The sequence below is a fragment of the Zootoca vivipara genome, chromosome 10, assembly GCF_963506605.1.
Source record: "Zootoca vivipara chromosome 10, rZooViv1.1, whole genome shotgun sequence".
NCBI lineage: Eukaryota > Metazoa > Chordata > Lepidosauria > Squamata > Lacertidae > Zootoca > Zootoca vivipara.
This window is the reverse complement of record NC_083285.1, coordinates 39,103,798-39,130,464: the sequence shown is the minus strand read 5'-3', so window position 1 is coordinate 39,130,464 and position 26,667 is coordinate 39,103,798. Positions and strand designations below refer to the sequence as shown.

The 26,667-nt window shown below is 40.9% G+C and overlaps 1 protein-coding gene across 1 annotated transcript; it reads left to right on the top strand.

Annotated features, from left to right (window-relative positions):
- Nucleotides 1–1,004: 1,004 nt before the first annotated feature.
- Nucleotides 1,005–26,240, top strand: LOC118091451 (sodium-coupled monocarboxylate transporter 1). The gene is made up of 15 exons (XM_035128471.2): nucleotides 1,005–1,514; nucleotides 5,318–5,383; nucleotides 7,812–7,863; nucleotides 9,321–9,388; nucleotides 10,203–10,357; nucleotides 12,058–12,198; nucleotides 14,667–14,796; nucleotides 15,568–15,656; nucleotides 16,405–16,517; nucleotides 18,207–18,274; nucleotides 19,187–19,273; nucleotides 19,737–19,921; nucleotides 20,431–20,534; nucleotides 21,598–21,683; nucleotides 25,146–26,240. Exons 1-15 carry the CDS (start codon nucleotides 1,164–1,166, stop codon nucleotides 25,275–25,277), a joined length of 1,827 nt encoding a protein of 608 aa, XP_034984362.1. The 5' UTR covers nucleotides 1,005–1,163; the 3' UTR covers nucleotides 25,278–26,240.
- Nucleotides 26,241–26,667: the final 427 nt, after the last annotated feature.

The following is a 26,667-nucleotide window of genomic DNA, read 5'->3' as shown; positions in this document are numbered from 1 at the left end:
ACTAAAGGCAGATATGCCACCCATGTGTCAGTCAGGCGAAACAAACAAGTTTCATTCACAAGGGTTCATCAGGCCACGGCTAGGTTGGCACACCCAGTCTTCGTGTTGTTGGGGCACAGTATCTCATGCCTTCCCATTGTGCAACTAGGGTATTTCAAGAGTCTGAGTGGACCTTCAGCCTCTGCTGGAATTAAGCCCTTGATTATGGGAATTGAGGCGTTTTGATTTGAATAACGAAGGGAGGCTCCCCTCTGAAGGCCAATTACTTCCTTTAAGGCGAATCCACCGTTCAAAGGGTCAACACTCTTCCTCCTCCAGTTGCAGGAGGCGGGGCTGCTTTCGGCTCTCGCCACTTTTGCTGCTCTGTCGCCCAAGCCTACCTGGGTCTTGTCTCGTGCGCTCTCCCTTTCGCGCTGCCTCTTGTCGAGTCGCTGGTGGTGCTGAAACGAGGAAGACCTTCGCCTGTGGTTCCGTCTCGAGGCTGAGAGAGAGACAGGAACTGTCCCTCGCCGCTGAACTCCCGCGCAAGGCAGGCGACGAGACCGGAGACGAGGCGCTGGGCGAAGAAAGAGAGACTGGCATTTCGATCACCGGCTGAGCTGAGAGAAACAGCAGCAGCAGCAGCAGCAGCGCTGGACGGCGCCTCTCGCTGCAGGAGGCTCCCGCTGCAGGAGAGGAGCGAAGACACAGAGGCGCGTGAGGAAGAAGAAGGGAATTTCTAGAAAGGGGAGGAAGACCGGAAAGGAAGGTGCCGGGTAGAAATAAAAGAAGGGAAGAGGGTGATAAAAAGTGAAGCGGATAAGAAAGGCCGGAGGTCTTCGTGAGCAACCGGGAGGCTCCGGCGGGCGCTTGCGGGTGCGGAGAAACAGCAGAAGCGCTTCACGCGCCAAAAGGGCACGTGCTGAGAGCGAGCGAGCGCGCGAACTGCGGGGGCGCCCGGCGAAAAGGAAGCGCGCGCGAGGAGCCGGTCTGTCCAGCATCTCCAGCGCTGAGGGGAGAGAGAGAGTTGCGCCGAAGAGTTGCACCAGGCAGCAGGCGGCCGTCTCCCTCCCGGTGAGCTTCGCCGAAGAGAAGCGCCATCCTTCCTAAAGGCACCAGCCCTTCTTCTTCGTGGGCGCTTTCGGAATCCCCGCCTGTTTGTCAGCGCCGGCATCCCGGGCGCCATGAGCGGCTGCCAAGCCGTCGGGGGCTTCGGCACGTGGGACTACGTGGTCTTCGGGGCCATGCTGCTCATCTCGGCGGCCATCGGCGTGTACTACGCCTTCGCGGGCGGCGGGCAGAAGAGTTCGCAAGAGTTCCTGATGGGGGGCCGCAGCATGTCGGCCTTGCCGGTTGCGCTGTCGCTGACGGCCAGCTTCATGTCGGCCGTGACGGTGCTGGGAACCCCGTCGGAGGTGTACCGCTTCGGGGCCAGGTTCAGCGTCTTCGCCATCACCTACGCGCTGGTGGTCATCCTGAGCGCCGAGGTTTTCGTGCCCGTCTTCTACCGCCTGGGCATCACCAGCACCTACGAGGTAGGAGGAGGGAGGGAACTCTCGCTAACTTTCTCTGGCGCAGTTGGTGAACCTCCCGAGGTTGCTTTCAGGGTTGATAGAGTTCCTTCCTTCGCAATCAGGACCTCCGATTCTTCTCTTTGGATCATCCATTCTATTTTAATATCGTATTTACAAACAAACAAACAAATCAAGGCAGCATGCAACAAATGCAAATAAAATCAGCAAAGGGCCTCCATGAAAACACACTTAAAACATCAATGAATGCTAACTGGTTAAAAATAGTAAATTTACATTTCGTTTCCACATTGTATATACACTCACACAACGGGGACAGGGCATAACAAATGCATAAGGACTTTCAGTCTTGTAGCCCCACTTTTCAGCCGTCAATTTGGAAAACATTAGCTTTTAAAGAATCTTCTAAAATCTTCATGTAGAAAGCAGCCAACCAAAGGAAAAATAAATGAAAATCCCAAAACAATATTTGTAGATCTGTTTGCCTGGCTCTTGTGGTAAACTAGTTAAATCCAAGTGCCTGGTTTATGAATTAGGCTGCACATGTGGGTGCATGTTTCTGCAAACATACAAATCTCACTGCAGTCAACCAACCATGCCCTGCCACCACCACCCTCAAACCTCTCTCACTTCCAAGGAAAAATAATAAATGAACAGAGAGAGAACATACCCAAGAGATGCTGATACAAAAACCTCACACATACACTAAGTTAAAGAATGTAAGTTACAGGTAGGTAGCTGTGTTGGTCTGAGTCGAAACAAAATAAAAAAAAATTCCTTCAGTAGCACCTTAAAGACCAACTAAGTTTTTATTTTGGTATGAGCTTTCGTGTGCATGCACACTTCATCAGATACCAAAGTATCAGTATCACCAGATACTGATGAAGTGTGCATGCACACGAAAGCTCATACCAAAATAAAAACTTAGTTGGTCTTTAAGGTGCTACTGAAGGAATTTTTTTATTTTGTTAAAGAATGTAAGTTTGCCACCATCCCTCTCGCCCCTCTTCCCCCCCAACCTTAAACTGTATGCAAAATTAATGTCTCACATTGAATGTAACTGATCAGTAGAAAAGACTCTACAACCTGAAAATAGAGACAATGCACATACTTTTGTAACCCAATAAAATCTTTCATAAAAATTATTTTTTAAAAATCTACGGGCATCAACACCTGTTCCAGGTGATATTTAAGTCTCTTATGACAGAGGTAAATCTTTCCTAATTTGTTGCAATAAAAAATTGAATCAGTATAAATATATGCATTTATCCTTCCTGTGACTCATCACAAAGCTCCTGTGTCAGATATTCACAGGTTGTTGTTGTTTTTTTTAAAAAAACCATATTATATTATTTAAGCAAATCCATGTGAAAGCCATGAAAAACAAACCAGCTGGTTGGAGTCTGTGGGGTTATTTTGAGCTTTTGAAGACAATACATCTGGAGTGGTGAAGCCAACTGCATGACCTCTTAATATCTGTCCATTGTGACTCAAGGGCGTACCCACCATGCGGCAAGTTAGGGCAGCTGCCCTACTCTAGAAGCAGGGCTGGTGGGCAGAGGCGGAGCACAGCCTGGCGGAGCGCGAGTTCGCCATTCCCGCCGCACCGCGCCGCACCCTCTCTCCAGCTCCCCGGCGCGCCCTCAGGCAAGGCCAAGCGCGGCGGGGAACCAGGGAGCGCGGCGCGGTGGGCGGGAACGCCGAACTCGCGCTCCGCTGGGCTGGGCTCCGCCTCCGCCCACCAGTCCTGCTGCTAGGGAGGGGCACAGCCCGGCGGAGCGCGAGTTCGCCGTTCCCGCCCGCCGCGCTGCGCCCTCCCTCCAGCTCCCCGTCGTGCCCTCTGGCAAGGCCAAGCGCGGCGGGGAACCAGAGAGCGCGGCGCGGCGGGCAGGAACGCTGAACTCGCGCTCCGCTGGGCTGGGCTCCGCCTCCGCCCACCAGCCCTGCTGCTAGGGAGGGGCACAGCCCGGCGGAGCGCGAGTTCGCCGTTCCCGCCCGCCGCGCTGCGCCCTCCCTCCAGCTCCCCGTCGCGCCCTCTGGCAAGGCCAAGCGCGGCGGGGAACCAGAGAGCGCGGCGCAGCGGGCGGGAACGCTGAACTCGCGCTCCGCTGGGCTGGGCTCCGCCTCCGCCCACCAGCCCTGCTTCTAGGGAGGGGCACAGCCCGGCGGAGCGCGAGTTCGCTGTTCCCGCCCACTTTGTGGCCCCTCCCCTTCCGTGCCTTGGCCCCTCCCCTTGCCCCCCCCTAGTTTTGATCCTGGGTACGCCCATGTTGTGACTTATAAAAGCTATCTGGATGGGACTGACCAGGTAGCTCCAGGGAGCAGCCAATACACCTGTATTAATGAATACCTGGAAGGAGGTGATAGTGTGCCTGCTTCTCAAAAAGTCCTCACCCCAACTCAGAAGGTCTTAATACCTATCACCTGGTTGCTAATGTTTTGACTCCTTGGAAAGGTGGTGAGATATTATTGGAAGAACAGGATTATCTGGAGCCATTTCAGCCTGGGTTCAGGCCTCATCATGGGACTGAAACAGACATGGTCACCTTTATCAGGAGAGACTGAGGGGGTGTAATCATGTTCTCCTTGATCCCAGCAGCTTTTGATACTGTTGACCATGGTATTTACCTGGAGCAGCTTCAGGCAATGGGAGTTATGGTAGGAGCAAAACCACTGTAAAACAGTGCACCTATCTCTGAGACCATTTCCAATTTTAGGTGATGATTTCTTGGCCCCATAGCAGCTTGATCATTTTTGCTACAGGGCTCATTTTTGTCCTCCAGGCTATATGAAGCCATTTGGAGAAGTCATTATGAGATTTGGAGTGAACTGTCATCAGTATGCTGATGGTACACAATTCTGTTTCTCTGTAACATTTGAGTCAGGAGAAGGTGTGCGGATTCTGGATCAGTGCCTGGATGCAATGGTGGGCCAGATGAGAGACAATAAGCTGAAGTTGAATCCATCATGGTTGGGGAGTCTCCTTGTTTGGGAATTGGAGAGGTGAGAGATTGCACCCTTAAGGAGCAGTTTCGTAGTCTGGGAAAACAAATGGCATTAGTGCCTTCCATCAGCTTCGAGTGGGTCAGCAGCTACAACCGTACAAGGATATATCAAGGAGTACCACCAAGCTACACACTTGCTCCTTAAGAGAGAGAGTGGAACCTCATCCAGAACAGGTAACTTAACTTTTCTAGACATGAGAACCACCCACTCAATGAGCCTCTGTTGAGCACAGTTTATTTGCCTTTAATCTAATCCACTACTGCATTCAAATGCTGATCCAGAGCTTTCGCAGCCTCTCCCAACTGAGCAGGTGTGGGGAACTTTTATCCCTCCAGCTGTTTCTGAACTATATCTCCCATCATCCCTGGCCATTAGTCATACTATCTGTCAAGAGTCATCCCTGTTCATGCTTAGATTTTTTTTTGGGGGGGGGGGGTAAAAAAAGAATTATTCAGATAGGACTTTCATACCTGAGATTCTTTGCCAACCAGCTTTTACTGATGTCTTTCACATTTTTAATTTGGTTTTACTGTGTATTTTAGGTTGTATGCTGCCTTGTGATATTTTATATGAAAATGTAGTCTATAAATATTTAAATAAACAAATACAAAATATATAGTTGCAGTAGCAGGCAAAAGAAAATAAGGAAAATTGACTACAATCTGAGCAATCAAATAATAAATGGAAAATCGGCCCCTTTCTCCTCCAGATTAATATAATCTTCTTCAATGTGAAATGAACTGTTCCTTCACAACTACATAAAAATTGTTCATTACCGTTTTATATATTTACTTTTACAGTATTTAGAACTTCGATTTAATAAATACCTCCGCCTGTGTGGGACAGTTCTCTTCATTATACTTACGGTAAGGACAATGATTTAGAAACCTCAGATATTAAGAAATGTACAAATCAAACTAATTGGGTGGTATTCAATTAAGTTTTACTTGGAGTAGACCCACTGAAATCACTATTACTACTACTGCTTCTTAAATTTATTATCTGCCCTTCACCAATGAGTCCCAGGGCATGTTACAACAATGACGTAAAATTCATAAATTAAAAACAATTAAAACAAATTACAGACATAGGAATAGGATAGGTCCTGAAAACAGACATCTCAAGTATCAAAGGCCAGGCTAAAAAAGATAGAAAGAGATGCATCTTCAGCATTCAATGAAAGCCGAATAGTGAACGTTACAAACATACCTCTGTGGGGAAGAAGTTCCACAACTTAACCTAGTCATATTCATTAACTTCAGTAGGTTTACTCTGAGTAAAACTCGTTTGAATGCCATCCATTGTTATTTAGCCTAGTGTATATGAAGCATGTTTTATCTACCACAAATAGTAGCTGTGATATAAGATTGACATTAGAAGGTTCAGTTGTGAGATTGTGAACAAGCTTCAATATAGTTATTTATATTAACTACAGTGAGGTAGGAACATACGGGGGTAATCCTTGCCCCACTGAAATCACTGACAGTGTTGTAACTCATTACAAGATATAAGTATTTAAGGAACTGTCAAAGGAACTCTGAACTGAACATGCGCCCTAGTGGCACAATGGGTCAGTGCATCTGGCTGTTAACCACAAGGTTGGTGGTTCAGATCCACCCAGGGGCAGGAGCATAGGAAGGGGTGTGTGGTCTGCCCTGGGCGCCATCTCTGAGGAGGGTGAAAAAAGGCACACCGTGGGGGGCTTGCCCCACTGCCCCCAGAGGATCGCACTGCTGCAGCCGCACGCGGAGGATTGCCCCATCCCACCCCAACCCCGGTTGCATGGCATGGCCACTGTTCCGGGCGCCCATGCAGCCAGCTCTGCCACTGCCCAGGGGTAGCTGTGTGCAGGATTCCTGCATTGCAGGAGGTTGGAATAGATGATCCTCAGGGTCCCTTCCAACTCTACAATTCTATGCTACAGTATGAAGTATTCTTATTTTATTTATACAGTTGTACCTTGGTTTTTAAACAGCCTAGTTCTCAAACATTTTGGCTCCTGATTGAAACCTGGAAGCTTTGAAACTCCTTGCCCATTAATATTAGGAAGGTACTTTGTACAGTGGAACCTTGGGTCTTGAATGCCTTGGTACGCAAACATTTCGGCTCCCAAACACCAAAAACCCGGAAGTAAGTGTTCCGGTTTTAGAACATTTTCCTGAAATTGGATGTCCAATGCGGCGGTTGGCTATTGTTTCCTGGGCACCTGCGCCAATCAGAAGGTTTTCGAATGTTTCGGAAGTCGAAGGGACTTCCAGAACAGATTACGTTCGAGAACTAAGGTACCACTGTACTCTGTTCAGCACTTTCTAAAAACATTTTTGTTTAAGTCTGCTCAGACATGTAAATTTTAATTTGTAATATGATTATAATAAATTTTAATATATTATATTGTATTATGTATTTTATTTTAAAACTGCTGGTTTTTTTCAAATATTAAAACGTTTTGGTTAACTTGTTTTTAGCACTGACTTTTTTGGTAATTTTAATGTGGTATAGGAATGCTGATAAATAAGCAAACATGGAATAGCATTGGTGATAGAACAGAAACTTGTGGGACATTCACAGCATGAATGCCATGGGGCTGAATGGGAATCTGCTGTCTGATAGTGATCCTGTATAGTGGTACCTCGGGTTAAAAACTTAATTCGTTCCGGAGGTCCATTCTTAACCTGAAACCGTTCTTAACCTGAGGTTCCACTTTAGCTAATGGGGCCTCTGTTGCCACCGTGCGATTTCTGTTCTCATCCTGAAACAAAGTTCTTAACCCGAGGTACTATTTCTGGGTTAGCAGAGTCTGTAACCTGAAGCCCTGTAACCTGTAGCGTCTGTAACCTGTAGCGTCTGTTACCCGAGGTACCACTGTAGAGAGGAATGGAACTACTATGGAACCCCTCTGTTTCAGCACCTGCAACCCTCAGTCTCCTAGTCATCCAGTTTCCCAAACTTCTAAGTTCGTTGACCCCCTGAAGAGCTTAATAAGCTGTCATCAACCTAACCCAAATTCTTATTAATGTAATTGAAACAAAATAAAAAATAACAATATCTAATCAACATTTACTAATTACCCATCACTGTTACTAGCCTAGCTTTGAAGCTTAAAAGTTCCAAAGTCTTTTAAAGACTTCTTGAAGCTTTTATCCCTTTGCGTCTTTAGAGAAAGGAAAGTGGAGTATTTGAGAGTGTTAAAAATTGTTTAAAAAGTGAAACTGCACCTGTATGAAGGTTTTGTTTTTAGCAATAAAATGGGGTGATCTCTAAAACGTTTTGTTGTGTCTGTATCCTCTGTTCCAGATATTATACACTGGAATTGTCATTTATGCCCCAGCCTTGGCTTTAAATCAAGGTAAGATGAATAAATGAATTTATGGTAACAGAGCTTATTCTTTAATATCTGTTGTCAATTATTCATAGCTGTCAACTTTTCCCTTTTCTCACGAGGAATCCTATTCGGAATAAGGGAATTTCCCTTAAAAAAAGGGGGAAAGTTGACAGTTATGATTATTGTATAAAGCAAGACTTATTATGAAGCCTTTGTATATTTCTGCTGATGTCAGCAAAGGTTTGTCCATCTAAAATTCCAGCATCAGAATAGCAGCTATGCTTTGAGAAGTAACTTCTGGCTAACTTCTGTTTTCATTACCATAAAACATAATGTTGTAAATAGTCTAGGCTTAATGGGCCCTCAATATTGTGGAATAATGGTTTCATGTGGATTTTAAAGGGGAAAATGCATACCGTAACTATGTGATATAGTTATTTCTTGAAAAATATACATGGATGGTTAATTCAAATTTTTCTATTTCTTGATTTATTCACTGCATTTCTAGACTAGATCCACCAAGAAGGGCAGGAGTCATATTAAAACAAAAAAAAAACAATAAAATAATAATAATTAAACCAATAAATAGAAGCCAAACAATTAAAACTATATCTATGAAACTATTTATCAAATATATCTTTGCAGCAAGGGTTCACAACTCAAATCCTTAGGGAAGCCATTTTTATGTTCAATTTCTTGAATTTTATTCATTACATTTTTATTCATTACATTCATTATATTCATTCATTTTATTCATTACATTACATAACATAACCTGTCTTTCTTCCATGATGGAACTCAAGGACAGCCACACAGTATTCTCATAAAGTCTCCCATCCAGTCAATCACCAGTCTACAACCTTCTTAGTTTCAGAAAGATTTATATATTCATGCATCTTTAGACCAGCCTTCCCCTAGCTTGGTGCTTTCCATATGTTTCGGATGGCAACTTCTATTAGCTCCAGTCAGCATGGTAGCTTTGGGACGTGTCTTGGGGCTATGGTTCTGGGCCCTACACAGGGAGTCTTGGTGGGCTACAAATCAGGATAATGATCAAACATCTGGCAAGCCATAAAGTGCACCCTTACAGGTCAAGTTAGAATTGCCTTGGTGGAGCAGAGCAACGTCCATCCACCCTATAATTTTGTTCCCAGCAACAGCAAGCCAACTACTTCTGGCAGCTAATGAGCAGAGCATGATATTGGTGTCATTTAATTGTTGTTTATTGAGAGGATCAGATATAGTTGCCTCTTTGTGTGCAGTTTCTGGTTAGTTAAACATATGTTGTGCAGAGTTGCTTCATGGGCATGATTCCAAACAAGCCTGTATGGAAGAAACAATCAAAGGCCAAATTGTAATTAATTACCACTAAGAAATATTTCCAGTGCTCTTTGTATCTACGGTACTGTCCAACATAATAATAAATAAACATCTACCATAAAAAAACCTCATTCCTTTACACTTTATATTTTCTTTTCTAGTTACAGGATTTGACCTGTGGGGTGCAGTGGTTGCAACAGGAGTAGTCTGTACCTTCTATTGCACACTGGTATGTTAACAATTCATTTTATTATTGCATAAAAATATTTTAAAAATTGAATGCAAGTTTTCATAAAATTATTGGCACCCCATAAAATTATTTTATGTAACACTGTGAAGGTCTTGCCTGGAAGCAGGGATGGGCTGAACCCTGACAAGACAGTGGTGCTATGAGTGGGCAGTTCTCATACATGAGTATTAGATGGGCAACCTTTTTCAGGAGGGGTTACTCTCCTCCTGAAGGAAGAGGTTCGTAGTCTGGTAGTACTCCTGGATTCCAACCTGCCACTGGACTCTCAGGTGGCTTCTGTGGGCAGGAATTCTTATGCCCAGTTTAAGCTAGTTCACTCAGTAGTCCATTCTGTAGTGACTTCCCATCCAGACTACTGAAATGTGCTCTACAAGGGGCTGGCCTTGAAGACAAAGCCACACCAAATGCAGAAGGATACTGGGTTGGTGAGTGGTGGAGCCCTATGGGATCATGGCTGCTCATGAACTGTTAGGACCAATTTAAAGTGTTAGTACCAGACCCAAAGTCTTGAATGGCTGGAACACAAGCACATAAAAGAGTGCCACTCCAGGACTTACAAGTGGTATAAGAGGCTCTGTTGGTAGTGCTGCCTCTGGGTCAGTGCAGCAAAGCTGGTGATGCTGTCTTGTCTCCTCAGTGGAATGGCTTGGTTAGAGAAGTGCATTGAACTTGTTAGGTCCGTCAGAATATTAATTCTCCCGGGGAGCGGGGTTTTCCCTTCTCTTCTGATACATTTTTTTGACAAAGAAGTAATCTGGGTTGTATATTAATCTATCTGTTTTTCTCCACATAGGGTGGTCTAAAAGCAGTAGTTTGGACGGACGTTTTTCAAGTTGGAATCATGGTAGCAGGTTTTACATCGGTGATTATACGTGCTGTGGTTGTTCAAGGTGGCATTGAACCAATTCTAAATGATTCCTACCATGGAGGAAGATTAAATTTCTGGGAGTAAGTTTTTTATTTGTTTCGGCTACAGTATTACAGCAGAATCTTGCAACTAAACCTTAAATATATTATTTAACTTATGCACCATTGTAATCAGTGTCATTTATTCTAGGTAGATGCTTAGGGTAAGGTTATTAGTTATAAAGCATTCATGAATAAAAAAGTAGAGTTTTTTGTGCAACATAAACAATATAGATTCACTTTGCAGAAAGGGATCATTTCTGCATTTCTAAGAAGCTTTAAGGTTTGTTTGAGAACTACTATAATTTTGTATTACCCTTAATAATGAATGTTACAATAATTGTTGAAAAAAATCTACATTGAGCCAGGGGAAACCTTGAATAGGCCACACTGGATGCAGTGTAGCGGACTAGCATTATCACTATCTAGCCAACACTACTAAGCTTGAACATTTCTGGTGATGAGCAGGGGACTGTAGCTGATAAAGCAGCAGCCTTGGCATTTCATCCAAACACAGATGGAAGAGAGACTTATTTGAATGACTGAGCATAGGGCTGGCTTCATTTCTGAGCTCACTCTATGGTAGCAGAGCAATCCTTCTTCTGCACCACTACCATTGCATCAGTGTAGTGTCAGTTGACTTACTTCTTCCAAGTAATTTGAGGTCTAGAATAGGTGGCTTCTCAGTGACTCATTGTGACAGACACTTTAAGGACACATTATCTTGTATCCTCTACATCTTGGACTCCATGTTGATTCCAGAGCAGTTTTCACTTCAGCTCCAGCAGTCTTAAGATGTATGTTCCTTGCTACTGTGCTTTGAACCCTTGCTCATCCTGGCTACATCTAACTGGCCACAGGCCTGGCAAGGTGCCTACTGATTGCTCCACAAGTACCTCCTGAGTTCTTCCAGGTAGTTCCCCCCCAAGCTTATGAGAGTGGCTGAGATAGGCAGGAACAAGTGACAGTGAGGGAGCACTACAGCCATTCAGCATTTCTCCTTCCAGCACCAGGTCGCTGAAAGATGGGGTGAGAAATGTGCTGGTCCAGGAGGGATCATTGCTCCTGTGACTGGCAAGTTTGCAAAGGAAGCCCAATGTGGCACTTGGGGGGTGTCATATCACTTAAACATCTCCCAAGCAAACTTATCAGGTATGGGTGTGATCTTGCCTGGGTCAGCATTCCCTGCCACCTTCAATGACCTAGTGCTGAAAGGAGAATCACTGGACTGCATAGACTGAAAATGGGATACCCTGCCACCAGTCTAAGGTTGCCATATTTCAAAAAGTGAAAATCTGGACACAAAAGTTGTTGAGCTATTTAATTTTTTGCCAAAATTTGTTGCACTTTTTGACAAAATCTTTAAAAGAGAGAGAGACATTTCACAGCTATTAAGGAAAATTAGCAAAAACGACATTGCTGACATGGGTTGCCATACATCTGGATTTTCCTGAACATGTTCCTGATTTCTGCCTAGACACTGCTTCTGACGTATGACAACCCTACACCTGTCCAAAGCCACCATGATACAACCAATGCTCTTATTCATAAGGAACTATTGCATCTTGAATTATGTATTTCAAATAATGTGTGTGTGTTTTATTTTGTGATTATTTGAGTTTAATATTTAACCATTGTTATTTTTTCAATTTGTTTGAGAACTTGTATATAAATTGAATGTGAACATGGAAGGAGTCTAAAGACCACTTTTTCACACTTCTATTTCCCTCCCTTTAATTTAGTTTTAACCCTGACCCTTTGCAAAGGCATACATTCTGGACAATTATTGTAGGTGGGACTTTCACCTGGCTTGGAATATATGGAATCAACCAGTCTCAAGTTCAGCGATACATTGCCTGCAAAACCCTATTTCAAGCAAAGCTGTAAGTTTGTTATTTTCACCCACTGGCAGAATCTGTTCTTTGCAAAACGGTTTCAATTTTAAATTGCATTCTTGATATTATGGGTTTTAAAAAATCTAGTCATGAAAGATACAGTATAAATGAGCTGTTTTCTGTCTTGTGAACCTTGTCGAAAGCAAATACACATGAACAATTAGATTAGGATAAATTATAGCAGTTTGTAGCTTTGTTTCTTAAAAATGTAAATGGTATAAATACTTGTACATTTACAAATACAGCTTACTCTTGTGCTGAACCATGCAATAATGAATATTGGTTTATTATATGGACAACTCCATCCTAATTATTACATCAAAGGTTACTTACCATTGCATACATGACAACAGCAATAATAATTAGCACCAATTACCAACTGATTTCCTTAGGGCTGTATCCTATAGTATTGCTAATGGTAAAGCTTCCATAGGAACCCAGGTGGCACTGTGGGTTAAACCACAGAGTCTAGGGCTTGCTGATCAGAAGGTCGGCGGTTCGAATCCCTGCAACGGGGCGAGCTCCCGTTGCTCGGTCCCAGCTCCTGCCAACCTAGCAGTTCGAAAGCACATCAAAGTGCAAGTAGATAAATAGGGACTGCTCCGGCGGGAAGGTAAATGGCGTTTCCGTGTGCTGCTCTGGTTTGCCAGAAGCAGCTTTGTCATGCTGGCCACATGACCTGGAAGCTGTCTGCGGACAAACACCGGCTCCCTCGGCCTATAGAATGAGATGAGCGCTGCAACCCCAGAGTCGGACACGACTGGACCTGATGGTACCCCTTTGCCTTTACCTTTTTAAAGCTTCCATCTATCAGTTGAACAGGGAGGGAGCAGTTTTCAGTAGTTTCCACCTACCACACAGCTCCTGTAATCTGTTTTGGAAGGTACCTCTAGATCATATTTAGGGAGGGGTGTGAAGTCCAAGGGAGTTGGAATTGCCAAAAATTGATTTCCTCTGTTTTCTGCTGACAAAAGCATTACCATTGGAAATATAATTATATAAAGGTGTAAATACTTTTTAAATTTTGTAACAAGTACCAGATTTGCAACGTGTTTCTGTACAAATTTATGATAGAACTACATTTCTTTTATAATGTTGATTATACTAATATGTGAAAACATGGGTGTATAGACACCAAAAAAGAACGATGCTTTTGCCTTTCCATATTGCCTTGCTATTGAAGAATGTTACGAGAAGCTAATTGCAATAAGACTAGTCCAAGTCAATTTCACCTTTTAATTTGTTTAGGTAGGATCAGGGTCAGTCAATGCTGGATCATGGTAACAGTAAGGGGAAAGTTGCTTTTGTTGCTTCACAGAAATGACATTCTTCACATACTTACTTAGAATAACAGTTCTAGAGAAAAGCTTTCAGGACTTACCATATCTTAAAATACTATAAGCAAAGCCTGCCAAGTGTACTCAGACTAGAATGCTAGCAATTTATACTAGAATTTGATTAAAAAACACTTGCTGGTTGCTGGAAACTACAGGAAGGGATGCAATGCCATGGAAAGATGTTCAATCTTTATAGAGAGTGCTCCTGGTTGATCCTAGAAATAGAAATGAACAAAGAACAATAATAAGTCATTCAGTGTATTGGACCCAAGCTGTCTAGCTATCATAGTTGCTGTGAAAAGCTTGAAAATGTGTAGGCAGTATGTGGTGTCTGCTCAGCAATCAGAGCAAGGCATGAATGGGATTTTCAGAGGCGAGGCTCAGTAAATAGAGGCATTGGTTCAAATGTATTCTTGAATGAATGGAAGGCACTTACTTTCATAATCCCCACCCATTTCCTTTTGCACCCTGTCCCAGGCATAGCTGCCAAGTTTTCCCTTTTCTTGCGAGGAAGCCTATTCAGCATAAGGGAAAATCCCTTAAAATAAGGGATAACTTGGCAGCTATGGTCCCAGGGCTCTCTTGATCTTCATGAGTAGCTGCTGGGGGGTGGGCACACTGGGAGTTGGCATGGGAAAGAAGAGGCAGGAGAGCCCTGTTCTTAGTAACAAAGCCAACATCTTAACAACAACAACAACAACAACAACAACAACAACAATTTATTATTTATACCCCGCCCCTCTGGCCGGGTTCCCCCAGCCACTCTGGGCGGCTTCCAACAGAAATATTAAAATACACTTATTTCTTAAAGATTAAAAGCTTTCCTCTATGAACATGCAGTGATATCAGAGCAGCAATGGCGAGTGGGAGCTCTTACAAGTGACATGTGACTGCTTGTTCTAGCCACATGTACACAAACACACACAGGATTGAATGTTTTTCATCGCCTTTTTAGGAAAATAAACCAGTAAGTACATTGTGACCTAACTAAGGTTCTATTTTCTTTGGCTGCCAAAGAGGAACTGAGTTCAGGTACGGTGCAGTACATAATTACACAATACTATAACTGTGATTTACCAGATACTTCTCAAGATTAAAAATGTTGTTATTTCCTCATAGATCTCTTTATATAAACCTCTTGGGACTATGGGCAATTCTTGCATGTGCAGTGTTGTCTGGATTAGCAATGTACTCCATTTATAAGGATTGTGACCCTTGGACAGCAAAATGTGTTTCAGCACCAGACCAGGTTTTGTATTTAACTTTCTAATACATATAGAAATATAGAATATTATCATACATATATACTATAGAACAGCAAAAGAAAGTACTGTATTAGCATTGTAGTTTTGGGGTTGACACTGAGATGTGATGTTGAGTACCGTATATAGGCTTACTAGGTGAAGTCACAAGACCACTCATTGGAAAGACGGGCAGGGCCAGCCAAATACATTTTGCTGCCTGAGGCAAAGAGGAAAAAAATTTGCCCGTTTCCCCTACTCCAAGTAAACAAACTGACTGAATTGGCAGGTAAATCTTACTGCAACAATAGCAATGGGATAGTGTCCTTCAGCACACTTGAAAGGAGCAGGTTGGTTTTGTTATTTGACACATATAGTTCCAATTTCTGACAGAAAGGAATGGCCAAGAGGCTCAGGAGAAATAGGTGGCTGGTGGCCATCTGCTGTTGCTTCTCCCTACCATTTGCTGCCTTAGGCAATTGCCTCACTCTGGCTAATAGTAGGGCCAGCCCTGAAGAAAGAATGACATTACACATTTGGAGCTACTGTCCTCAAAAGATCTTGCATAATTCAATACATGAATGAATGCTATTCTAGGTTCCAATTCCAGTTTTGTGCTGGGAAAAAAGATTTAAATTGTATATGTATTTAAGCTTAGAGAAATAATACAGAATGAAGATAATGCAAGTTACAAAAATGAGGGGAAGACAACAAAACTGAAATGATTTTATAACAAAATTGAAATGATTTTATAATTTATATGTATATTGTTTTTTCAGCTCATACCATATTTGGTATTGGATATTCTACGTGATTTTCCAGGTGTGCCAGGACTTTTTGTGGCTAGTGCCTATAGTGGAACATTAAGGTAAATTAATCCTGAATCCATTGGAGTAAGGGGGAAATGTTCTTAATGAATCCAGATGACTATGATAACCTTTATAAATTTAATCAGTGGATTAATCAATATAGGCTTCAATCTTCTACCCACTTCCCTGAGAATAAGGGAATCCTTCTGGGAGAGATATATTGGTTGCAATCCTGTATACTCACATTTGGAAGTAAGCCCCACCTAACATAGCTGGATTTGCTCCAAGTAAATAAATACATACTGTATAAATATAGGCAGTGCTTTTTCTGGGAGTGCTCAGGGATACACAGTACTGTCACTTTCCCCAAATGTTAACAGTATGGCACTTATTGTAATGGTGAGTACTGGAACCTTTTTTTCTTTTTCTTTCTAAAAGTGTTTAATATTGGGTTAATTCATGGGAGTCTATTTCAGTTGGAGAGAGCTTATTTTACTCAGTGTGGATGTGAGCGTTGAGAGTAGATTACTGCAGATCTGTTACTGTTAATAAGGCAAAAGTTGATTATATAGGATTTGCAGAGAAATAAAGCTGTTTATCTGCTTAACATACAAAGAATTGCCTTACTGACATTCCACTGAAACTTATGATGCCACTCAGAAACAAAAGTTTGTAGTTATAGCCTCTCCTGATATCACTTGAAGATCACATTCACTGCTTCATTATTCTGCTAGTTGTTAATGCGCTAATGAAACACTATTCTGAGCAGGTACAAAATTAAAATGTACTATATTTAATCTTCCTTAGTACAGTGTCCTCTAGCATCAATGCTTTAGCTGCTGTGACTGTAGAAGACCTCATTAAACCTTACCTCACATCACCCACTGAAAAGAAATTATCTTGGATTTCTATGGGGATGAGTAAGTCTATATCTTTTCAACCTTCAGGAGCCAAGTCTTTATTTTCTTCTCAGATATTATGTATATTACTCTAACATGTTTTTATGGGTAACTTTTAAATATAATTAAAGGAATTTATTTAAATGAACTATTAGAATAATCAAGGTTGTTGTATTATTGACTGTCTTATAGAATTATCTTGCTTCTTGCTATTAAGCAGGTGCACAAGCCTATTGATATCATCTATTAAATATAGTACAATCGGCTGTACAATCAGAAAATTAAGCAAGCAGGGCTTGCAAGCAGATATTCAATGCTGAAATTTAGTGTCAGGGTAATTTACAGCACAACACCATCCATCTTTACTCAGAACAGTGGCAGACTTTGGGCTTTCAAATTTCAGCGGTGCCTTGTGTAACGCCAAAATTTTCTGCACCCCCACCTTCTGTTCTCAGTCATTGTTGCAGCACCCCCTATGGCACCCTCTTGGCTCAACGCCCGCCCCCCCCCTGCTCAGAAGTAAGTGCAATTTTGCTCAATGGTGCATCTGTCAGTGCCATCTTAGGGGCCGTAGGAAGTGGTGTATGTGCTGCTCTGTCAGCAAAGAGGAGGTCTGTTGATGGGACAACACCTATCTCACCCAAAGGCCAGCATGAATTACCTGTTGCCAGCATTATATCACTGGTGGTGTGGCATGATGTCCCAGGGGCATGGCATGTTGGAGTGGCTATGGATCTGCAAGATGCAGGATCCCTCGTTACCCTGACACATTCAGAAAATGGTCCCCAAACTTCATTATTCCTAGGGCTCCCATTGTTAGATTTTTGGAGTACAGGCCTGTCCTCTTGCATTCTGTAAAGCTCTGTGGACATTGATGGTGCTCTGTTAATACCAAATAGCTAATATACTATTATTACTGCTACTGCTGCTGCTGCTGCTGCTACTGCTACTGCTACTGCTACTAACAACTGCAGCAGCAGTACCAACAGAAGATTGCAATGGGCATGAAGCATAATATGGATGTATTATGTAAAGGCAGCATTAGTACACCAGGATTATATCTAACATTCCTGAAGTTTTGGAATGTTGTTGCTTGTTTCCAGTGGGCACAGTGGCTCATATAGATGAATGTGTGCCTAGCACAAACTACTAGTGTGCCTCACTGCAGGATTAGTGCATGGTTGTTACTCCCTGACTGCAAATTATAGCCGCGCGGATGGTGGATAGTGAATCATGAAAATATCAAGCATTTATAAATCATTTGAGGACAGTTAACTCATCTATACACAGCAATCTCCTTAGAGGGTTAGATGAGGAATGTAAATTATTCATGTTGTGAACTTAACTACTAACACTCTAATTTACTTTGTAAGGACTAGTATTTCAACACGTAATTTCCAGTGGTGTCGATTTGTAGGTTTTGAAATATTTTTATGTGATTCTTTCCCAAAGCAAACAAGAACATGATCTTTTGTGGATTGTGATTATTCCTAGATATAATCCTAGCTGTTTTGTTATCAATCGTTGATTTGATGTCAAGAGTCAGTGAAACAAAACCCACAGGGCAAAACCTGCAACGAGTGTTCTATAAATCTTGTGCAATACTTCTATAGTTTTTAATGGGTGCAAACTAAATTCAATGGTTCGTGGATTGTAGGTGCAGAATTCCATAGGTGCCATTTGACGTTTCTGTATGTATCACTCATCTAGGTCTATTTTATGGTGGAGTGTGTATTGCGATGGCTGCCTTGGCATCTCTTCTAGGAAGTTTGTTACAGGTAGGCGATTAATAATTCCTCAGTTCACGTTAATTGACTGGAAGAACAGGACAAACCAATGGATTAAGTTTTATTCGTTATACTCCAAACTGCTTACTTTGGCAATATCCTTAAATTAGATCAAGTAATATAAGAAAATGGAGGACTGCAGCTAACTTGTTTTAAGATTGCAAACTTATATTCCGTCTAGAGCACACTATTTTTCATTTCATACTGGTGGGCCAATGTACTGGTGGGCCAATGAAATCAGTGTGACATTACGGTAAAAGGCCAAACTATCACAATAGTAGATTGGCTTTTAAAAGCCCCCTTTGAATCTCCTTTTTGAATGGATTTAGAAAAATTGATCCATAGTTACTATGATTAAGCTAATTTATTACAAAAGAATGCACCTAACCAGCCGAACAGATTTGTATAAAAATGGGTATTTTTCGCAATGTTTTGGAACAGTAAGTTTAATGATAATGTTCAACCTTATGTTACTTTCAATCTACTGTAACACTCTTGAGTATGTTTTCATCTTCAGTTTATTTCATTTATTTATTAAGAAAGGTAAACAAAAACTTTCAGGAGGGCTTGATAGAAAGAAAAAAGAGGCAAAGGGGCACTTGGCAAGAACCCTTTCCCTACGTGTCATTTATTTCCCTGCTCTAAATCACATGTCCCATAAATGGATTTTGGCACCAATGGTAGCTAAGGAAAGTTAACTGTCACTTCTGATTCTCTGTTATCAACTGTGCCTTCTTGAAGCAATGCTTAACCTGTTACTATCACCTGCGTATGTCAGCGGTAGTGTATATTCAGGATGTCTAGAAAGTGATTACAAGGAAGCTAAACATTGGTTTTCATTTTCTTAATGTTCAGTGGGACTGTTTTTGAGAACTGATCTTTGTAGCTTTCCTCTTTCCTCAGGCAGCTCTCAGTATATTTGGCATGGTTGGTGGACCTCTCCTGGGACTGTTTTCTTTGGGCATCCTTTGTCCTTTTGCCAATCCTGTGGTAAGTGTCCTTCCTGTATTTTATTTATGACAGAAGAGCAGCCTGTTGTGTGTATGCTTGTATAGATGAATATACGGTATGTATTTATCTTCTGTGCAACCTTTTTGATCCCAAAAGGTCCCTATGGTGAAATGCAAAATGAGTTTAAATTGTAAACACACACACATGAGCAAGCAATCAAGCAAGCAGAACAAAGGGAACATATAAGCTTGACAAATGTCAGGCTAACAATATCAGCATTTAGCCTGAAAAACTTGTATCATATATGAAGGATTGTCTTTGTCTTAGGTGTCTACAGCCCGAAATGTGTGACTAACAGAATGTGTAGTTTAACCCTAAGTGGATTTCTTTCCTGTGTTTTGAAATAACAATGGAGCATGGGGGATAATACAGGTTGCTTTTATTTCCCTCATATTTCCCTTTTCTTTAAAGTTTGAATAAGATTGATCTTTCTGTTTTATAGGGTGCATTTGTAGGTCTCATTGGGGGATTTACAGCGTCCCTTTGGGTTGGAATTGGAGCTCAGATTTACCCTCCGCTTCCCAGTACTGCCATGCCATTAAATCTTTCAACTGCAGGCTGCAACATAAGCACCCTAAGCACAGAAAACTACTGGAATGTCTCCTTAGAAACTCAAGCTAATGAGAGGTAAATAGTAGATCTGTCAAATGTAATTTGTTGCTGACAAATGTTACTGTTTTTTGCCCAATAGTGTCTGATCAAAATGCAATCACATTAGAAGTTTTTTTCTGTTTGCATTGTTGGGAGGTGGATAAGGACATTGTTTTGCAAATCACACACACAGAAAAGAATAAGATAATTAAAAAACAATTAAAAATGCAAATACAACAAATACATTTAAAACAGGACTAAAACCCTAACAAGTGAACACTCCTAGTAAAGTCCCATTTATCCAGTTGGATAAAGCCTGTTGGATAAAAAAATGTATTCAATTGCTAGGTTTTCACTGAAGTCTTTCTCTGGATGTTCAGTTTTATTGGATATTGATGATGTTTAATTTGTATTATTTATCATTGTTTGAAAACCTCTTAACAACAATATTTAAATTAAATAAAGAATACATACGGTATTAGTTTCCATTTTCAGATTTACATTGTAGAAAAATAACAATATATCTATCTGTTTTCCCCCTGCAGACCTGTCCTTGCAGATTATTGGTATTCCTTATCTTATCTGTACTTTAGCACAATTGGAACCCTGGTCACAGTTGCTGTGGGAATAGTTGTCAGCCTTTCAACAGGTATGTTAATTGGTTTTGATTTTACTGAAGTAAAAATTATTTTCTGAAAGAAACAACTCTCACATCTCTATATAAACAGCTCATTCAGTTAACTAAAAAGAAGGCCTTCTACCAAGTGGAATGACAAAGGTGGAATGCCTTATTGCTCTTTTGTCCGCTTGCTGAGTTCCCATCGTGGCACAGAAGGCTATTTCATTTCTCTGCAGGTAGCATAGCAACCAAGCAGGCTGGCAGATGACAGGCCCTTCTGATTCAGCTAGGGATGGAAGAAGGCCTCATTTCCCCATTTGCTCTGTATTTGTCACATGCAACACTGTTTCTGTTGTTCTGCAGTTCATCTTTCACCCAAAACTACATTACAGTATTTGTTTCATTGTCTGATACGGTGAAACTGGGTAAATTACTTAAGTTACATTGTCATTTCATTATTCCACTCTATTAATTTCAGTGCAAAGGAAAAGCAATGAAAATACTGTAGAGGAAAATATGTAATTACAAGAAACAACAGCAAATACTGATAATTTTTGATGGATTTATTTATTTTCTGCATAAGCGAACATTGACAATTTCCACTCCTGTTTGTTTTCATCACAATTTTCTGACAATCCTTATTTCAGCTAGCCATTACTCTTGATTTAGTTCTTGCCTAATCTGTTATGTTGCTGTTTTTTGTTACCTGTTAGTGTTTTAAACTTTTAATTTTACTGTTTTATTCATGTAACTCACATTGGATGCCCCTATTTTAAACAGAAATCCAAGGTATATATATTTTTCAAGAATTAATTAATTTTATTTAATTTATTTCTATCCTGGCTTTCATCTAAGGAGCTCAAGGCAGCATATATGGTTTCCCCCCACATAAACATTATTTGTAATAATCTCTGTGCTTTGGATGGGCCTCTTTATCCTGGCTGAGATTTTCAGGAACACTCTATTTGTATCTTTTGTAAAAAAAATTAATGTTGCATTTTAAATTGTTGTAACCTGGACTGGGAGCTTAGGGTAAAGTATGGGTAATAAATTAAAGTAATAATATAACAACTACTAATTGGATGTTTTTCAGGAGGGTTACGGCAGACTGTGGATCGGAAATTCATGCTCACCAAAGAAGATTTTTTGTCTAATTTCTCATTTTTGAAACCTAAACAAGTAAGTTTAGTTTTCTATTTCATTCTTCTTGGGCAGTAAAAGTTCCATGTTTATTAGGAGCTGCATTTTATCCTAGTAAGTGGGAAGGGATATTTGGGGAGTTTCTTGAGGGTGTACCATTGTTCCCAGATGGTAGCTGTCATGAATGAATGAACTTCACTAAAAGTATGTGGTGGGAAGGGTATGGGATGGAACAGAATGAAGTAACCATGGCTAGTTAGCTAGCTCGAACCCAGAACCAGGAGGACTTAACATTGCAACATTTTACTAAAGTTCCCGCTGACAGTCTTATAAAGATCAGCAAATATACTGTGCCATGAATGTTCACATGCAGATGTCTTCTGTATCAGATACATGATGTAATTTGGATATTTCAACATTATATGTATTGATTTTCATGTGATATCTTTATTTACATGCAGAGTAATACAAAGGTGGGAGACGGGGATAACCAAAGGCAAACAAACTACCCTTTCCTGTGCCCAGCTGCACTCACTGTGACTGAGTGGAAAGTGTGCATATTTAGAAATATAGGGAGCTGTCTTATGCCAAGCCTGAGGCTGGTTCATCTAGCTCAGAATAGTTTCCCAGCCACATCTGAAGGCAACGAAGATTCTAACTTGGGACATTTTGCATGCTAAGCATGTGCACAACCATTATCAAGGCCAGACCACCCATGGGGCAAGCAGGAAACCCACAAGCAGAATCCACTGGGGCAGTTGATTCCAGTTGTTGATCTTTCTTTTCCCCCTCCTCCTCGTTCTTGATGTAGATCTTCCCTCATTTCTTCTCCCCTCATGGGTAGAAGACTGCCATTTTGGGGTCTGCCTCAGGTGCCATGGGAGCCCTGACCATGAAGCTGCATTTTCCCTCCTATTGCTTCTATTCATTAATGGGAAGGAAATAAACTGCATCAGTTTGTCCCCCACTTCTAAGGACATGTCAAGGGAATGGAAGGGCATTGAACCTTGCAGATCCACAGTGTCCTGGCATGACCCCAAGATGACCTCTTTTTGCACTGGCTACAGACTTTTTCCACAGCCATATAGAGGAGTCCTGAAAAATCAGATAAGATAATATTTTCCTGCCATCAGAGAGGGAGACTTGATGCCCACCCAGGAATGTACTCAATAACCACACGAGATGTAACTGGCTGCACTCTTCCAAAATAAAATATGGTATACTATTCACTGTATCATATAAATTTCAACAGAAATGAGTCATAAAATTCAATGAAACAAGCAGAAGACCCAGTGGATCAGTTCTTAGGTCAGGTCTAGACAATGGTACATGTCTGTTCCATAAAGTTCATAAAGTCCCAGCAATAACAAGTAGTTCCAGTTTACAGAATTCTATTCCGAAGTCAAGGAGTTCCGGAATATAAACCTTGTTTCGCCGTCCTGGGCTTCATCCGTAGTACAGGTTCAAAAGTGATGTAACAAGATAGTAGATCTGTGTCAGAGTAGCAGCTGCGATCAGGAATGTAGCCATGGTTTATCCAGTACATATTCTTTATGAAACCTGGGAAGACCTTGAGGTGTGGAGTGTTGGGTCAGCCGGGGGCAGGAACAATCCACAGCCATAATGCAGGAACGAATCCAGCCCGTCTCTCCCATCAGTGTTCAGCGTGCAGCTCTAGGGAGTTCCAACAGCCCTTCCCGACGATTTATTACGACTGCGATTTATTACACAGCCCTGTTTAGGGAAGCTTTTAATGTTTGATGGATTTCTGTATTTTAATATTTTGTTGGAAGCTGCCCAGAGTGGCTGGGTATAAATAATAAATTGTTATTATTATATTATTATCATCATATATTGGAGACACTGGGCACATATTCAGAGTCCAGCAGAGATAAAACGCAGATGGAGCCAGGCTGAGGTTGTGTACTAAAAGCTACTTTATTAAGCATTAGGCAGAACAAAAGAAAAACATGTCTCCTCTTGCTGAGAGAAGTCCGAAGGAAAACCCCAAAACAAACGGAAACAGAATACAGCAAACATCTGCTCCCGTGATTCCAACAATCTTTGCTGGAATGCATAACACAGGCATGTGACCTGCACAGTGAGAGGAATAGAAACCTAATGGAGTTCATGTCTTACTGTGTTTACATTTGTAAAAATATTCCTGTGTTAGCTGTAATCATGTAGTGAGCAAGTTGTCAGCAGCATAGTGAAGCAAACATTACTGCTAGACATCTGAAGAAGCAGGAGAAGGCCATTTTTGCTTTGTCATGTGTCCATGAAGTGAACCCCTGTACACATTACCGGTATATCATTAGACAGTAGCAATGCAGGAAATAGTCATGTGGCCCACCACAAAAACATCTAAGAAATGCAAAGGATGAGCTGATATATGGTCAGAATTTTCCTGTGTAGGTCAAAATAAATAAAAACAAAACAAAACAAAAAAAACCCCACCAAAATGCATAGAGAAGATTATGTAAGGAGTTTATTGCCATGATTATGCAGAATTTGGAAGAGATATCAAACCACATGCAAGAAATTTATACTTTATCTAGTGAGTTTATCAAAAGTTTAGTTGGTAAAAATATTGAAGATTCTTCAAATATATTTATTTACTGTAATCATAAACAGGTGTTGCATGGGGCTCTAGTATTTTTCCATCAAAGACACTGATCATGCTCAAACTATTGTTAGTTTTAACAGTTGTGCAGGCAACATGAGATGCTCCCAGACCAATCCATGAGTCTAAATATGTATATTATTAAAGCAACAGCTGTGGCAGTGTTGTACAGAAATATCTTATGAGAATATTCTTGCTTTAGTGTAAAATGGTATATTGGAATTACATAAGGGACCAAAGCTGCTAAAGAATGATCTGTAACATAACCCCTTGGGAAGGTAGAACCTGTCAAACAAGTTTTGCTAACAGCAGTTTTGTGCAATGCTTTTTGTTTCAAATAAATCTACTAGGGCTTCCTTGTCTAATCCACCAACAGAATTAAAACAGAGAAATAGCTCTCTCTAGCGGTCATATATCTTAAAGCTCATGCCAAGATTCCATTATTATGTCATCTTTTCTCACAACTGTTGGCCTGAACAATAGAAGTAATTTCTTTTTATGCCAGGTGAAAATAGTGTCTGGGTGGAATTTAGGAAAATAGGTTTGCCTTAAAAAAAGCTCAACTTTTGTGTCCTGAATTTTACTTCTAGAAATATGGAAATGCTATTTTATGTTATTTGTATCAGTGTTTCTAAAGCTATGGGAAGGGAAGGGCAGCTTTACAGCAACTTTCATCCATAATGGATGACGACAAAGATCCTTCTATTTTCTTAGGATTTAAAATGTATTGTTATTTGAACATAGTGTAATTTATTATATTTTATTTTGGTTGCTGCATTTTATTATGTTTTTGTAAAACAGCCTTGAAGGACATAAATCATTATATATTCATAACGAAATCTTTACTCCTCAAAGTAAAATACTATATTTTTTTTCAGGATGAGAAAATCAAAGTTTTAAACTGGAAACCATTCCCTGTGACAGATGAAGGAACTGACAATCCAGCTTTCAATCATATTGAAATGGATTTCACAGATAATAAAGAAAAAGTCAACGGTGCTCATATATGAAAATCACCTTGACTCTTCATTGAAGTTGGCAGCTACTTGACATTTATGCTTATGAATGGAGAATAAAATTTAACTAATGACCCCCCCCCCCACACAAAATAGTCATTACTACTGTGAGACATTTTATTTGCCCACACTATCCAGGACTTCGGACAAATCCTACCTGAACTTCACACCATCTTGAAGGAAGTAATATATTGGACAATATGAAAAAAGTGGAAGTACAGTACTAAGAGGCAAATTTTGGAAATTAAAATGTAACTCAATATGCAATGAGAACTGACTTGTGGATATGCCTGACCATTTTACTTACCTACTTCAGGTTGCAGTCCTATGCACACTTACTTGGGAGTAAGCTTCAATAATCGAGTGTTATGGTAGCATCTTCCACAATGTGCTACACTACAGATTTTGTTGTCTTTTGTATGTTCTTCCCTCCTTTTCTCTTTTGCATCCTATTACATTCACTCTGCTGTCTTGGTAAACTACTTCTTCCCTCTTTGCCTTGTACTTTCAACCTTTCTGCCATAATCCACACAATTTGATATTCTCCAGATGTCCCCCCTGCATAGGTGAAAACTGCCCTAATTCCTCTTATCAGTGCTGCCATTACATATTTTGCTGTTACAACATTAGCATTAAATGCTTCTAAAAAGAAGTCTAATTCTTCTTCTTCATCTTAAGAAAATAAGCCTTATTCATTAAAATCCCTTTTTATAACATTCATTCTATTCGTCGACTTCCTCATTGCCTGACCTCACAATAAGGTCTACTGTTCCTAAATCTTATTTATATTTATATTTTCCTTGTCTTCGACATTAATAATTGTATTTTATATTTTACTGTGTAATTTTGGCTACACTTTATGTCAAATATGATGTGCTTCTCATTCAAAGTGAATATCCGAGCTTCATTTGAAACTCTCCGGGATACTGAATATTTTGCCCTTCAGTTGTGGTTAGATTTTGCAAAATTTAATAAAAGACCTTCATTGTCTCTGTTTACACTGACTTTTTCCTCAGCCACATGCTCCTCTACAACACAAATAGATTGCTCAGGTTAGAGAAAGAGATGTGGGTAGTGCTGTGGTCTAAACCACAGAGCCTAGAGCTTGCCGATCAGAAGGTCGGCAGTGAGCTCCTGTTGCTCGGTCCCAGCTCCTGCCCACATACCCTGAAAATAAGATATACCCATAAAATAAGTCGTAGCAGGATTTCTAAGCATTTGCGCAATATAAGCCATACCTCGAAAATAAGACATGGTGATAGGTGCAGTTCTACAAGGCGCCAAGGAAGAGGCGAGGCTGGACGCGTAATAAAAAATAAAACATCCCCTGAAAATAAGCCATAGTGTGTCTTATTGAGGAAAAATAAATATAAGACAGTGTCTT

What these genes read in the sequence shown, in the direction of transcription:
- LOC118091451 (XM_035128471.2), top strand. Translation starts at nt 1,164, where the DNA reads ATGAGCGGCTGCCAAGCCGTCGGGGGCTTCGGCACGTGGGACTACGTG. An exon ending in TTCTAGGAAGTTTGTTACAG is followed by an intron (nt 18,275 to 19,186) that starts GTAGGCGATTAA and finishes CTCTTTCCTCAG; the next exon opens with GCAGCTCTCAGTATATTTGG. An exon ending in GTCCTTTTGCCAATCCTGTG is followed by an intron (nt 19,274 to 19,736) that starts GTAAGTGTCCTT and finishes TCTGTTTTATAG; the next exon opens with GGTGCATTTGTAGGTCTCAT.